This window comes from Paroedura picta, chromosome 3, assembly GCF_049243985.1.
Source record: "Paroedura picta isolate Pp20150507F chromosome 3, Ppicta_v3.0, whole genome shotgun sequence".
Taxonomy (NCBI): Eukaryota; Metazoa; Chordata; class Lepidosauria; order Squamata; family Gekkonidae; genus Paroedura; species Paroedura picta.
This window is the reverse complement of record NC_135371.1, coordinates 76,294,815-76,310,789: the sequence shown is the minus strand read 5'-3', so window position 1 is coordinate 76,310,789 and position 15,975 is coordinate 76,294,815. Positions and strand designations below refer to the sequence as shown.

The window sequence follows — 15,975 nt, the reverse complement described above, 5'->3', positions numbered from 1 at the left end:
GCTGGCTCTCTCTCTTTACATAAACTGGATTGGAGCATTTTGAATGCTTTGATCCTTGAGCAGCTGGAATGTTCCTGAATATCATATCTATCTGTCTGTCTATTAGAAAAATCTACCTACCTACCTAGCTAGCTTTTTTATCAATAAAACAGTTAAAACCACACATTAAAACGTACCAGGTGGCAACAAAAATCCTCCCCTACTCAGCAGCCTCCTTACAATGGAAACTTGGGAAAGTAAGAATCACAGGCTTCACTGTCAGAAGTACAATACATGTAGATTGACATAGAACTATCAAACAACACATTCTTTCCTGAACATATGATCAAGTTCAAATATCAGTAGTTAAAAGGTAAACACCTCTCAAAAGGGAATGTTTGGTTCTAAACAACAGTTGCTATAATTAAATATTTCTTTTACATGGTTATTGAAGAGGAAAATCAAACTGCAAAACTCAAGTCTGATATTCAGAAATAAAAAGGTTTTTTTATATTGGAAGGGTATTGAATTCCAAACAAAAATGCTTGTGGTAACAAGTCATTCCATAACAGTTCTAAGTGCTGTCTTTATGCAGGGCTGAACTATACTGTTCTATGGAGTTATTATTTTCTAGAGATGAAAGAGTGAAAGTATGAACTTAACACATTTCTCTGTGCTCTGCAGACCGCATTGCTCGAAACCGTAAGGCTATTGTTTGTCCAATGATTGATGTAATAGACCATGACCACTTCGGCTATGAAACACAAGCTGGAGATGCAATGAGAGGAGCATTTGACTGGGAGATGTATTACAAGCGGATTCCAATTCCTCCTGAATTACAGAAATCTGACCCCAGTGACTCTTTTGAGTGAGTTCTTGAAACAATGCATCAATGGGTATCTAACAAGCTAGTCTTTTGTGGAAATGATAGGCTCCTGGCATTTGACCAGATGGTAACTGCCCTTTGGTTCTGTGTAGGTAATGGTTCATTTCTAGAAATGTGACTTTCATGAAACATATCTTACAAACCTACCTCCAATGGAGGGCTACCACTATTATGAAGTCTGGCATATAATATAGCTCATGACTATGGGCACAGAAATCTAATTTAATACTCTGGTACTGTGCCAAGCAATAACACCGTAGGTTACTATATATTGCTAAGGGATGTTTATTGAATAAATAAATTGAAATTATTACTATGTTGTACAAAAAAAAACGTTCTGGTATGCAATGGAATGTTGTTATGTCTGGGTCAGAATGCTACATCATTAAACTGAAGGCCAGCTATTCAAGTACTAGCGCAGTAATTGCTCCTCTAGAAATGTTAAGTTTGATTTATGGTTTCTTGTCAGTTCACCCAGCCAAGAGAGGACATTCATATTCAGTATCTGGGTTTTTTATTGAAAGCATAGCTTTGTATTTTCCATACTGATCTTCTTTGCCTTTTGGAAGGCTGATAGTGATTGTTTTCTGAAGGAAGTTCTCCAGAGTCCAAACCTTTCCTGGGTTCCACAGTACAAAGGCATGCTGAAAAGTAAATGGTACTTTTCAGAGACAGACTAAAAGCACTAAGATGCAGGGTTAGAAAAATATTGAGCAAAGTTTGGGAGGATCAGTCTGACACAGCTAATAGGGCAGGACCCAGAGCATGAACCCCAAACCCTCTCAAAAATAGCCCAAGTTGTGGCTTGTGAACTGGGAGTCATGTGAGCTGCTTGCACAGTCCTCCAAAAACCTTCTACCTGATTTCTGGGTTCAGTGTTTTGGGGTGAGTGGGGGTGCGTATCTGTTGCTTCTGACTTGGCACTCAGCTCAGCAGACATGCTGGCGCACTGATTACTGTTCAAGGAATGATGGTGAGAGTGGAGTTTTGCAGCCATTGAGACACCAACAGTGGCCTTCCAGGGCTGACAGGAAGCCCTGGCCATACATAAGATAAGCTCTGCCCCTTTGGAAAGGAGGGAAGTAACTGCAGCCATTTCAGCCTGACAGCCAAGAGGTCCATGGGCCCTGCTGTCAGGCCTTTTCAGCACACTGAATCTGGTGTGCTAAAATGGCTTGCAGCCATTTCAGTCTGACAGCAGGACTAGGCCTCTTGCTGTAAGGATGAAATGGCTGCAAGTCTTTTCATCTTCCCACTATTTCACTTCCCTCACTTTTAAACTGGCAGAAGCAAAATGGACTGGCCTGAACCCGACCAGTTCAGGAATTGGAATTTTCAAATTCATGACCATCCCTAACAGCTAATATAATTCTTGAAGACTTCTTTGTTAATATTTTGTAATGCGCAATGTAATTTTCTTTAAGGTCTCCTGTAATGGCTGGAGGACTGTTTGCAGTGGATAGAAAGTGGTTTTGGGAGCTGGGAGGATATGATGCAGGCCTGGAGATATGGGGAGGAGAACAATATGAAATATCATTTAAGGTGAGCTACATTGTCTTCAGATTGCTTCAGAATAAGAAGTTTGATGATAAAGTTATCAGGCATGACGTGTTCTGGATAATCAAGTGCCAGATAACAAAGCTTGTGCTGTACTTAAGTACATACCATGTTTCCCTGAAAATAAGACCTACTCCAAAAGTAAGACCTAGTGGTACTTTTTCATGTACTCCTAGTATAAGCCCTCCCCTGAAAATAAGATGTTCCTCTAATTGGCCCTGCCTCACACCCCCTGCATGGATTTCGGGCAGAGGTGGACTGAGTCAGAACCAGAGAGTTCACCCAGCTTGCTCTTAGCACCAAAGCTCCAGCTGCTCTCTGCAGGCGTCATTCCAGCGCTTTGAGCAAGGGGGACAAGGGCTCTCCTGCAAAGACGACCCACCTTTTGCCCTTCATGGGCCTTGGCTTTAACATTGGGACCCCCTGACCCCAATCTGCACCTGAGCTCTTGGAGGAAAAAGGCTCCAACAGAGCATCCACTCCGCTGCAGGCACCGGGGGAGGGGAAGTGCACCGGGCTGGACACTGTGAAAAAGGAAGAAATATAAGACCTACCCGAAAATAAGCCCTAGTACATTTTTTAAATCTAAAATTAATATAAGACACTGTCTTATTTTCAGGGAAACCCGGTATATCATCATACTAGTGCAAAGATCCAAATATAAACAGCTGGTTACTGTGTGTGGGAACTGCAAATTATTGGTAGAATGATCATTCATTTTGTGTACAGGTCCTTATAGAACTTTGAAGACTAAAGCAGGGTTCAAGAGACCCAAGTCTTTTATCTTAAGGGGAAAAAATACCACGACAAACTGTTGAAGTTCTTCCTTGTTTCTTGGATTAAACTGAGAATGCCAGGCAACAGTCAGTTTGTCAGATTAAACTCAGATTTCAATCAGAGAATATGGTGTTTTAGCCACTGAGCTTGTAACTGAATCTGAAGCTTCACCATGCACCGAAATAAAAAATTCAGCATTTTTCTTGAATCATCAAGGAAATATAGTACCTATCCACTTTATGAAAAGATCATCATTTGAATAAGTGTGATGCTTCTCAGGACAACTGTGAAAAGGGTGCAGTACAAGAAAATGCACCTGGAGGAAAAGAGTTGGTTTGGATGTCATGTGGCTAAATACATGCAATCTTCTTGCATAACAAAGGCAAAATATCTGCTGGTAAGTCATGACTGAACTGCATTGATCTATATATTTATTGACTAGAATTAGGTAACCAGGGCAGAGTCTGCACTTACTTTCTTTATTCCATTGTCAATCCTGTTGAATTCAGATTGCTTTGAACTCGGGTCTTCCTCTCCCCCCTCCTCCCCATTGAAACAGGAAAGTCTTCAGCACGTGGTTAGGGAGGCTCAGAAGGTGGGGGGGAGCCTCTTTCTTTCTTTTCTTGAAGCCTCTTTCTGTCTTTTCTTGAAGGGGGGGGAGAGGAGCCAGGCAGGGAGCGTCTTTCTTTTCTTGGCGGGGTGGGGGAGAGGATCGAAAAAGGCAGAGGAGGGAGGAAAAATCCAGGACCAACAGAAATTGAGAGAAATTAGGGGCTTCTCCTTTAAGGCAAGCGTGTCACATGACCAGGTGTAGCCTATCAGAGGTTCTCTACCATGGAGCTTTCTTTATTCAGGATTAACAGCAGTCTCAGATATCGCACAATAAAGGTAGGGTCACTCCGGATCAATCCTTCTTGCTGCAGAAGGAAAATTAAAATCGCCCAAAATCCAAACTGAAATCGAATTCTGTGTAGAGGGCAGGGACTGAATTGATCTGGGGTTGGAATAAAAGCTCTATGCAGTTTACACCCAGGTTAAATGGAAGTATGAAACTTTTGATACATTCTACCATTTTCAGCATTTTTGCAATGATTTTGTATCAGTTTGCCTTCATTTTAGAGTAGTTCTGGGAGATAATCAGCATATCTCTTTTAACAGGTCCTGTGTCCAAGTGAATAATCCACACTGTTTTAGGAATCAGTCAGATGTGAACAAAGAACGCAGAAGATAATATTGTCTTTCATCTAGTAACGCATCCCTCTCTCAATGAAATTGTTCTCCCTAAATAGTTTTCTGAATTTGAAGTGCTTGATGATCTTGTAAGGGTCCATCAAAAAGCATTCATTTGGCAATTAAAACACTACAAATGATGCTTTCTTCCCATTGCTTTATCAGCACTATGCTGAGTAATAAAGACTTACTGGAGGCTTTTTCTTTCCCCTTTGAGATTCCTTTATAGTTGTTGCATTTACCCTTTCTGCTGTGGTATGGAAAGTAATCTGTAACCGCTCCGCGGGAGCGGTATAAATAAAATGCTAAGGGCCCTTGGGGTGGGCCCTGTCCGGGATGAGGAAGGATAGCCATTGGTCCCTTCCCCCCGGAATGGCAAGCAGAGGGCCCAATCGGCAGGCGCATCTTGTGAAACTATTCCAAAAAGAAGTCTTCCACTATTCCATGTTTTTAGTATTCTGGATGCAAGAAAAATGCTTGCATATATGCATCTTAGTTTATTAAAACAATTGAAGCCTTGATTTCTAACTCAGTAGAGCCCTTCTATAGCCTGGCACCATAATTTATATTGGTCATGCAGAAAAATACCTTTTGCACTGCAGACTTATACCAGTTCAGTCAAGAGGCAGTTTCCTGCTTTGGCACCCCACACGGCTGCAGGAATACATAGTATGAATACATGATTATCAGGCAAATGATTTGGAAATTTCTAGAAGCAAGGAGTAATAGTTGTTTGGCAAGGTAGAATTAGTTCATGAGATGGAAAGTGAAGCCCATGCTATTTGTGCACAAAATGGGAGCATAAATCACCCAGATGAACTCAGTGGGTAATCACAAATCCTGGTAGGGAGGAGAGGTAGAACTATTTCTAGCTTTTGTTTTCCTCTGAAAAATGATCAGTTTCTAACTATTGTTTCATTAAATTAATAATAATTAATGGATATCATTGCCAATACAATATTTAGGCAGGCTTTCTCCGTGAGGGTTTCGTGAAACTGTGGGATTTCTTGATGGCCCTAGAAGTGTCTCCTGAATGGGTGGGGGTTAATTTTTATATATTTGTTATGCATTTATTGGATATGACCATATATGGTCATGTTGACCTACCCTCCCCCCAAAATGGCCAATGGTGGTCATGAGGGGGATGGGAAGGGGAAGGGGCCCTAAGTGAGTGTGTACACAGCTGTGCTTCCCAACCATATTCTGCATGATCACACCACTTCTGGGATTTCGTGAAGCCCGAAGAATGTTTCAGGGGTTTCTCAATGGTAAAAAAGTTGAGAAACGCTGATTTAGGGCATCAGATAATTTTCAGGAAAATGTTCCACTTCAAATTTTTCCAGGAAAAAAACCCATCACTAGATGCAGGATGGCAATTTTGGGGCTCAGTAGAGGAACTTGGATATACAAAGTGCATATTTTCAGTCCTAGCAGGGGACTTGCTAGTTTCACGTTCAGAAGGAAGCCCATGATAATACTGGTGGAGTTCTGAGGGGGGCAGGGGGGGAGCAGGAGCCCTTCAGTCGCCATTGGTTGTATCTGGTCTCAACCAAATGCCTGGCAGAAGAGCTCCTTTTTGCAAGCCCTGCGGAACTGTTTCAGCTCCATCAGGGCCCTAATCTCCTCTGGGAGCTTGTTCCACCAGGTGGGGGCCAGAACAAAGAATGCTCTGGCCCTGGTCGAGACCAGGCGGACTTTTTTAGGGCCAGGGATCCTTAGCTGCTTGGTAGCGGTGGAGCGTAGAGGTCTTTTGGGGGCATAGGCAGGGAGGTGATCCCTCAAGTACACTGGGCCCTGACCGCATATGGCCTTGAAGGTATTTACCAGAACCTTTAGTCTGATCTGGAATTCAACTTGCAGCTGGTGGAGAATGGGCTGGATGTGAGACCTCCATGGTGTTGCAGTGAGGATCCTGGCCGCTGCATTTTGAACCAGCTGTTGTTTCCGGATCAAACCTAAGGGCAGGCCTGCATAGAGAAAGTTACAAAAGTCCAGTCTAGAGGTGACCGTCGCATGGATCACTGTGGCTAGGTGTTCCGGGGCCAGGTAGGGCACTAGTAGCTTGGCTTGGCGGAGATGGTAAAATACAAGAGTATAAGAAGGACGGTCTAAACCAAACAGAGAGAAACAGACCTATCCACTGGCAACATGACAAACATATTCGCAAAAGAAAGAAAAATGTCCTATTTTTGTAGCTCTCCTTATATATATTAATAGTATAATACTGGCCACAGGCTCACATAGGTATGGGGATACCGGTCTGTATTGAAGTCACCCATGACCACTGTTTCCCCCTTTTTTGAAAATTGTGTAATTTGGTCTACCAGTATCTCATTCAAGTCCTCTGACTGGCTTGGCGTTCTATAGCAGACACCCACAATAATACCACTCTCATTTCCTACTCCTTTTATATTTACCCAAATACACTCAACTGAACTTTCATGCTCAGGTATCTGTATTTCTTCACAAATATAAAGATTCCTAACATATATTGCTATACCTCCCCCCTTCTTTTCTTGTCTGTCCCTTCGGAATAGATTGTAGCCCTCAATTGTAGTATTCCAATTGCGAGCATTATCCCACCAGGTTTCTGTGATTCCTATTAGGTCATAGCCCCCTTCCTCTATTAAGACTACTAGTTCCTCCGGCTTGTTTCCCATACTCTGTGCATTAGTGTAGAGACATCGTAACCCATCCTTTGTGTGCCTCATGGTTTTGGTTTTTGAACTTCCTTGTAAGCTAGTAGTTCCCTGCTTATGTAACATTCCCTGTAGATTTGAGATCTTCTCATCTTCAGATCTTGCCATCACACCAAGTTCTGAATTTACGCCTCGCTCCCCCTTTGTGTCTCGTTTAAAGCCCTCTTCACCAGGTGTGCACAGGTTCTCCCAAAAATACTTTTTCCGTCCCTTGTGAGGTACACACCGTCTCCTGATAAGAGCCCCTCATATTGACATAGTTGACCATGATCCAGAAATATAAACCATTCCCGTCAACACCATTGACGTAGCCAGTCATTTACTTGCATAATTTTTCTCTCTCTTCCTATGCCTCGGCCACTTACATTTATATAGTCACATCGAGCAGGAACTCACTATCCGGATACTGGATTTTAATGGGGTTTTAATGGGTTATTGTTTTACTGTATTATGTTTTATTGTACCACAATTGTGGGATTATGTAACCCGCTGCGAGCCAATAGGGAGCAGTGGGCTAATAATAATAATAATAATAATAATAATAATAATAATAATAATAATAATAATAATAATAATATCTGCAAACTTTATGCCTGAAGGAATTGATAGAGTTCAAACACAAACAGTTGCTCAAAAGCATCTGATAGCTCAGAAAGGTGTTACTAGGTAGCTTAAGTGCAACACAGCCTTATTTCTCTGACCAATCTGGTTCTGTGGATAGCAGCGGTGCTCTTATTACCTGCCAGCTTAGACTCTGGAGATAGGATAGACCCTCACATGCATGAAAAGAATGGATATGAATAGAAAGTTAAAATCCATTGTCATTCACTAGTCCTGATCAGGCCAAACCTGTAGAAAGCAGTCAAGCATGCACAAAATCTGTAACCGTTGCAGATATTGGCTGGAATTTAACAAACAATCTCCATGGATGGCAGGACAGCACCTTTTACCAACCACCCTCTTGTGGTAGACCGCACATACTTTCCCAGAGAAGGGCAGACTCACACCACATAAATTCTACCTAAGTGGACCACTGCTCTGCTATCTCTCTGCTCCCTTGATCTTGAATATGACAATTCCTCCTAATTACCATGACCATCTCAGGTTAACTTAATCTGCTCAAACAAAACAGCTCCCCTTTGGCTGTTTTCTCCATCCAGCTCTGTTAAGATGGGTCGCTTGCGGGGGGGGGGGGGGGGATTTAGAATTCTCTCTTGACAGCTTCCCAGAGTTGCAGGTCAGATCATTAAAAGATGACAGGCTTGTTAAACTTGTTCTGAAGGAGCTCCCCTGCAGTTCCAGCAGATGTTTGAACCCTCTGTCCCCAAATCTCGGCAAGGATGTAAAATTTAAGATCCTTCTCCCAGTATGTTCTGCTCAGAAGTACCACCTGATATTAATACTTTTTAGGGACCGGGGCAATTTCACCTATTTCAGGATAGGATCCAAACATCCAGCTTGAGACATTTTATCATTTTAATGACTCCAGCCATTATAAACCAATTATCAAGTGGCATTGAGGCTATTTCCCCAAATCCAGAGCCACCTTGGCACAGGTTTTTATACAGCATAATACATCCCAATTTAGGGCATTATCTAATTAGCCACTACTGTAGAATCACTGATAATAATTTTCCAGTCAGAACAAGGCAGATCGATGGCCAGGAGTCAGACCTGGAATTATGTCATTCTCTTTCCTCATGTCTTCCCTCCCAGGCACATGCTGCCATACTCTGTACAATGCTATGGAAGGCTGCCAGGACACCTGCAGACATCTTACTCTGTATAAGGGTCAGCCTGCTGTACATCTTACTCTGTACCAAGGTCAGCCTGAAACAACCTCGATTTCTCTAACGGCAGGACACTTTACAGAGGGAGACCAAAATGGTCACTCCATCACTCCCTTTTCCCTAGAAGCAGCATTTGTGGTGGTATTTTGGCTTCCCTGTGAGGTGGGAAGTAGGGAATTCCAGCAGCACTGCACTGAAAACAAGCCTAATATTTTGATTATTAAGGGATGATTTTGTGCAAGCAGAAAAAAACCCTAATCATGGTTGCAATTGATGATTCCATAACAGTAGCATAAAAAATTGGGCTTGCCTTGGATATAAGCAATTGTGTTTACAGCTGATTGTTAAGATAAAAACCTGCACATTTCTCCAAACTACCTTCGGTGTCTCAATACAAACAGTCCAAGGGTATTATTTACTTGTCTTGTAAACCAGTGGTTCTCAACCTAGCAGTCGGGACCCCTTTGGGGGTCGAATGACACTTGTACAGGGGTTGCGGCAGGGCAAGCAGCTTGGCCGGGGGGGAGGGGGCGCCATCAACACAACAGCCTTGCAGGGTTGATTGAGATAGCGCGTCTGGAGCAGCGGAAAAGACCAAAATCAGCATGGTGGGACAGAACTGAACTGAGAAACCCCAGGAAAAAAATTTTTATATGCAATCATGAACAATGGATCTTCACCACAACATGAGGAACTGTATTAAAGGGTTGCGGCATTAGGAAGATTGAGAACCACTGTTGTAAACCATCATTATAGGTATACTGAGGCAATAGCAAACATATCTATGAAGTTGCCAAAGACTCAGATTTTATTACCAGTTATTACCACTGACTATTTTAATATCACTTTGATATTTTCATTCTTCCACAATAGAGAACTTTCATATTTGATTGTTATTTGCAAATGAAATTATTTACTTGATAAAAGTTATGAAAGCTGGGAAATGTGCCTGAAAATAGCTCAAGTCCAGGTAACATTTAATTTTCATTCATGCAACTCGCTCTATGTGGGCCTACCCTTGTCCTTTTTGATCCGGAGAATCCAGCTAGTGCAAAATGCAGCTGCTAGAATCCTCACAGGAACACCATGGAGGGCCCATATCCAGCCAGTGCTGAGGCAGCTGCACTGGTTGCCAGTTGCTGTCCGGATCTGGTTCAAGGTTTTGGTTTTAACCTTTAAGGCCTTACGCGAGATGGGACCCACATACCTGAGGGACCGCCTATCACCCTATGCGCCCTGTTGTACTTTACACTCTGCAGGTAACAATCTACTGCTTGTTCCTGGCCCCAGGGAAGCATGCCTGGCCTCGACCAGGGCCAGGGCCTTTTTGGTCCTGGCCCCGACCTGGTGGAATGAGCTCCCGGGTGAGCTGCAGGCCCTGCGGGAACTCTCGGCATTCCGCTGGGCTTGCAAAATGGAGCTCTTCCGCCAGTTCTATGGTTGAGGCCGGGGTCGGTGAGGAAGATCAAGGGTGCCCTCCCTATGGCGTTAAGCAACAACTTGAGTCATCTTAACCCTCCCTCCTCCCCCCTTTAGAGGTAGGGTCGGTGGGGTATAGTCTGCCATGTTTTCATTTCTATTGTGATGTATGTCTTGAATTTTTGTGTCCTTTTAATGGGGATTTTAATGGGTTTTTATCGGACATCTGTAACCCACCATGAGCCGGTTCCGGGATGGCGGGGAATAAATTTAATGATAATGATAATGATGTTGCCTTACATTGAATTAAAATCAATATATTGAATAACCAATAACAATACATGGTAGTTAAAGAGACAAAAATATTGTTAAAACATTAAAATAGAAAATTCACTATATTTCGATCCAACTTATTATTTTAAAAATTACAGCCTGGATACAAATTGTGGAGGTTAATCCTGCCATTTTCCCTTTCCTCACCAATTGCACAAATATGCTGCTAGGGGTAGTCGCACAGAGGACAGAATTGCCTCCACCCACTTTTTTGGTTAGAATTGGTTAGAAGTACCACCTTCCACTTTTTACTTGCACAAAAGAAAATACGTATATGTGTGTGCACCCCTACTCCTAACCAGCCAATGAAAGCTGGAGAACAATATGTAATATTGAGGGAGCAAGGTCTTAATACCCAGGATCTCTCTTTTGATCTCTGTACATATGAACATCTTAGGAATGAAAAATGGAGTTTGGATCAAACTCATATCAACATGACAGTGAGTCATGCTGAGAGTGTGAAATAAATGCAAGTGCAATGCTTCCATGTGGAAGCCATACCAGGTAGGAGTCAACTGAAGGGCTCCAGGACCCAAAGGGTCCCTTCTCCCTGATAGTATGGCCTTAATGAATGACCCAAATGCTAATTGCTGGCTAACAGTTGCAGCCCATATCAGGTTCAAGGTTCTGGTACTAATCTTTAAGGCCATTCATGGTCTGGGCCCCACATATCTGTATGACCACCTATCTCCTTATGCCCCCCACAGGGTGCTTCACTCTGGGGCTGCAAGTCTGATTGGAGATCCTGGGCCCAAGGGAGGCTTGCCTGGCCCCAACCGGGTGGAATGAGCTCCCAGGAGAACTGAGGGCCCTTACAGAACTTTCCCAGTTCTGCAGGGTCTGCGAAATGGAGCTCTTCCGCCAGGTCTCTGATTGAGGCCGGGGCTATTAGATCAGGCCACCCTCCCTGAAATAGACAGGTAATCAGCTAACCCTGTAGTGTCCCCTGAGGCACTGGACTGAAGCCTGTGGGGTGGGAGGTATTGTCACCACAATGGGTGGGTTTTAATTGGTTTTACACTTTTAAGGGTTTTTTATTGTGGGTATGTATGTTGTTGAAATATCAACAACCTGAGATATGCAGATAACACTCTAATGACAGAAAGCGAAGAGGAACTAAAGAGCCTGTTGATGTGGGTGAAGGAGGAGAGTAAAAAAGTTGGCTTGAAACTCAACATCAAGAAAACGAAGATCATGGCATCGAGCCCTCTCAATTCCTGGCAAATAGATGGGGAAGAAATGGAGGTAGTGACAGATTTTATATTCCTGGGCTCCAAGATCACTGCAGATGGGGACTGCAGCAAAGAAATTAAAAGACGCTTGCTCCTGGGGAGGAAAGCTATGGCAAATCTAGACAGCATCCTAAAAAGCAGAGCCATCACCCTGCCAACAAAAGTGCATCTAGTCAAGGCTATGATCTTCTCAGTTGCAATGTATGGCTGTGAAAGTTGGACCATAAGGAAGGCCGAGCGTCAAAGAATTGAGGCTTTTGAACTCTGATGCTGGAGAAGACTCTTGCGAGTCCCTTGGACTGCAAGGCGAACAAACCAGTCAGTCCTAGAGGAGATCAGCCCTGACTGCTCTTTAGAAGGCCAGATCCTGAAGATGAAACTCAAATACTTTAGCCACCTCATGAGAAGGAAGGACTCCCTGGAGAAGAGCCTAATGCTGGGAGTGATTGAGGTCTAAAGAAGAAGGGGATGACAGAGAATGAGGTGGCTGGATGGAGTCATTGAAGCAGTTGGTGTGAACTTAAATTGATTCCGGGGAATGGTAGAGAACAAGAAAGCCTTGGAGGTTCATTGTCCATGGGGTTGCGATGGGTCGGACACGACTTTGCAACAACAACAAATGTATGTTGTTACCCACCATGCACCACTGTGTGGGAGTGGCAGGTATATACACTGAATGAATGAATGAATGAATGAATTAATTAATGAATTAATGAATTAATGAATTAATGAATTAATGAATGAAACAATGAGCAATGGGACAGGCCCCAATTTTTCCTCCTTATCTTAAGCGCTGGACAGAAAGATTTCTCCCCTTATTCCATCATATAGAAAACTCAACTATAAATACTTGCCTATCTAACCTCTCAAATCTCCCTAAAGAGATACTTCTCAGTACTTTATTTGGTGTAAAGCCAGTTTGGTGTGGTGGTTAGGAGTGCAGACTTCTAATCTGGCATGCTGGGTTCGACTCTGCACTTCCCCATATGCAGCCAGCTAGGTGACCCTGGGCTCGCCATAGCACTGATAAAACTGTTCTGACCGAGCAGTAATATCAGGCCTCTCTCAGCCTCACCCACCTCACAGCATGTCTGTTGTGGGGAGAGGACAGGGAAGGCGCTTTGAGCCTCCTTCAGGTAGATAAAAGTGGCCTATAAGAACCAACTCTTCTTCTTCATCTTCTTATTTATTTTTAAATGTATATCCCATCCTTTGTGACAATATCAACTCGAGGCGGCTTTAATACAAAAGAAAACCCCTCTCCACAATGTGCATATAATTTTTTTTTTTCAAATTAGCTCATCTCTGGAAAGTGAAACTTTTTAATCACTCCCAAATTTCAACGTCAAGACTCTTTTCTCTCCTTAATCTTAGCTAAAATGTATAAAAAGTTATCCTTTAGTCCAGGGGTAGTCAAACTGCGGCCCTCCAGATGTCCATGGACTACAATTCCTTTCCTGGGAATTGTAGTCCATGGACATCTGGAGGGCCGCAGTTTGACTACCCCTGCTTTAGTCCATCCAATTTGTAGCAGGTTTTGGATTACCCCAATTACCCCAACTTTTCCATCCTGTTCAGCTGTGCTTTTCCAGTTTGGTTAGTTTCCTCCTCTGAAACTGCCCCATCATATTTTGGAAACAGGCTTGTATGTCTTTGACTCTCTCCTTTTATTTCCTTCTTTAGTAACCAATAGTTTGTTGGATAAAGGGTTAAACTGTGTTTATTTCACATGTGCATTTATTTCCTTTCTGCAGCATTTCGATTTTCATTTACCTGATTTAACTTGGTTCTGTTTATGTTAATTAAGTAAATTTCTTCTTCTAGAAGCTTATTCCCCTACATGTCTTTGAGTATTGGTCTGTATTTTAGTAATTAATATCCCATGTGTTTTCTGATTACTAGCAGGAAGACGTTTTTGCTAGCTATAGGGGCTGCATGTATAACAGTAACTTGGGTAACTGCAAGGCAGACAAGGTCTACTTTTATGACCCCATGCTGTTTGTCTGGATCCCAGCAGTGCCAAAAAATCACCAGATTTTCTACAAAGTCTACATAAATCAGGATATGTAAAATGATTTTTAAAGGGAAAAATGTATTATTAAAATCTAAGCATCTTATTTTTAACATTTCAATTATATAAAGCATTTCTGATTTAAAATAAAATTGGAATTTTACATGGTTCTGTTAAACACACACGTATTATCGCATCGGCCGCACCCGCGGGCCGCGCCCCCGCATCGGGCCGCGCCCACTATGCTGAGTAATAAAGACTTACTGGAGGCTTTTTCTTTCCCCTTTGAGATTCCTTTATAGTTGTTGCATTTACCCTTTCTGCTGTGGTATGTAAAGAAATCTGTAACCGCTCTGCGGGAGCGGTATAAATAAAACGCTAAGGGCCCTTGGGGTGGGCCCTGTCCGGGATGAGGAAGGATAGCCATTGGTCCCTTCCCCCCGGAATAGCAAGCAGAGGGTGAAATGCCAGATGAAATGCCAGATGATTGGAGGCGAGCCAATGTTGTCCCCATCTTCAAGAAAGGGAAAAAGGATCCCGGTAATTATCGACCCATCAGCTTGACATCTGTAGCTTGCAAAATTTTGGAACAAATAAACACTTGATCCTTGAGCAGCTAGAACGAAGAGCTGTCATTTCTAAGACTCAGCATGGGTTTTGCAAGAACAAGTCATGTCAGACCAACCTTATTTCTTTTATCGTATAACTCTATTATTCTATGATTCTAGAGGGAGTCTGGGGTATGATGTTCAGAACCAAAACCAAAAAAGGAACACAACACAACCTTTACAGGTAGGAACTCAGAAGTAGAGCTGTACAATAAAATGTAAAAATGGTAATTATTTATTACTAGAACCTAAGCCCACTGCAGCCCGAATACAGCGGGCGCTAGCGGGCCTTGTGATCGCGGTGGGGCGCGTCTCTGGCTTCCCGGCCGCTGGCCGCATATTGGAGGCCGGGCGTGGGCCAGGACGCGAGCCACCGCCGCTTGCCGGTACCCCCCCCCCCCCCGCAGACGCGTGCCTACCTCGAAGGAAAGCAGCCGTCTTCAGTGGCTGGCGGCTCCGCCATCGCGGCGGGCGCGGCCGGTGGCAGGTGTGGCGGCGCCGGTCATGTAGGGTCCGGAAGTGGCCGCTCCTAGCGGCATGGGCCGGCGGCCGACCTGGCCTGTTGGGGGGCGGCGCTGGCGTCACTGTTGCGACCGCTGCCGCGTCTGGGTCTGGTGGCTGCGGGCACAGCCATGGCCGCTGCTGTCTCCGGCAGGAGAGGTGCTGTTGTTGCGGCGGCGTGGCTGCCGCTTGTGCGTGTTCCGGGGCCGGCTGCTGGCGGAGGGCAGTCGTGGGCGTGAGGGGCGGTGGTGCGGCGGTGTTTTAGCGGCCGCAGGGCCAGACGTCGGGTCCTGTGAGGCGCACAGCCAGGCAGCAACCTGGCCTGTGCGCAGCGAGGGTGGAAATGGCGGCCCTTGGCCGCATGCCGAGGAGAGTGGATGGGGGCCTCCCGTTTGGTCAGTCCGCCGGCAAGGGACCAATCACAATTGGTCCCTTGCCGGCGGACTGACAACCGGGCAAAGCGCCTGCCGATTGGGCCCTCCGGTTGTCAGTCTGGGGGAAGGGGCCTATCGGCACCCTTCCTCATCCTGGACAGGGCCCTCCGACGGAGCCCTTACTCTTTTATTTTATCCACTCGGCGAGGAGCGGTTAAACAGAATAAAACTACATAAAAACTATACAGAACTAACAGCACATAAGACCAAGCGCATTTCGACCCTAACGGGTCTTCCTCAGTGGTCAGAATTTTAACAATACACTCTATATAAAATGTCTAAACTCATTATAAAGTGTAACTGAGTGGTTGAATGGGATCTGTAAATAGTGTATATAGCTTTTTTTTCTGACGCACATGAGATACACTCTCAGCACAGAATTATATAATAGCGAAGAGTGGTGAGCCTAGGTATATGCCATAGGAGGTGGTCTCCAAAAAGTCTAGAATTTACATATATTGGTTGGAGCCATAATTTACAGGTATCATGATGCAAAAGCTCATCCCCCACAGGCATCCT

The 15,975-nt window shown here is 44.1% G+C and overlaps 1 protein-coding gene across 4 annotated transcripts in view; it reads left to right on the top strand.

Moving 5' to 3' along the window:
- Nucleotides 1–15,975, top strand: part of GALNT10 (polypeptide N-acetylgalactosaminyltransferase 10) — a 150,179-nt gene that overhangs the window by 102,937 nt on the left and 31,267 nt on the right. For all 4 annotated transcript variants that reach the window (XM_077326478.1, XM_077326476.1, XM_077326475.1 and 1 more), the window contains 2 exons: nt 664–847; nt 2,290–2,407. In XM_077326478.1, coding sequence (XP_077182593.1) covers nt 664–847; nt 2,290–2,407 — 302 coding nt within the window. The remainder of the gene's footprint in view (nt 1–663; nt 848–2,289; nt 2,408–15,975) is intronic.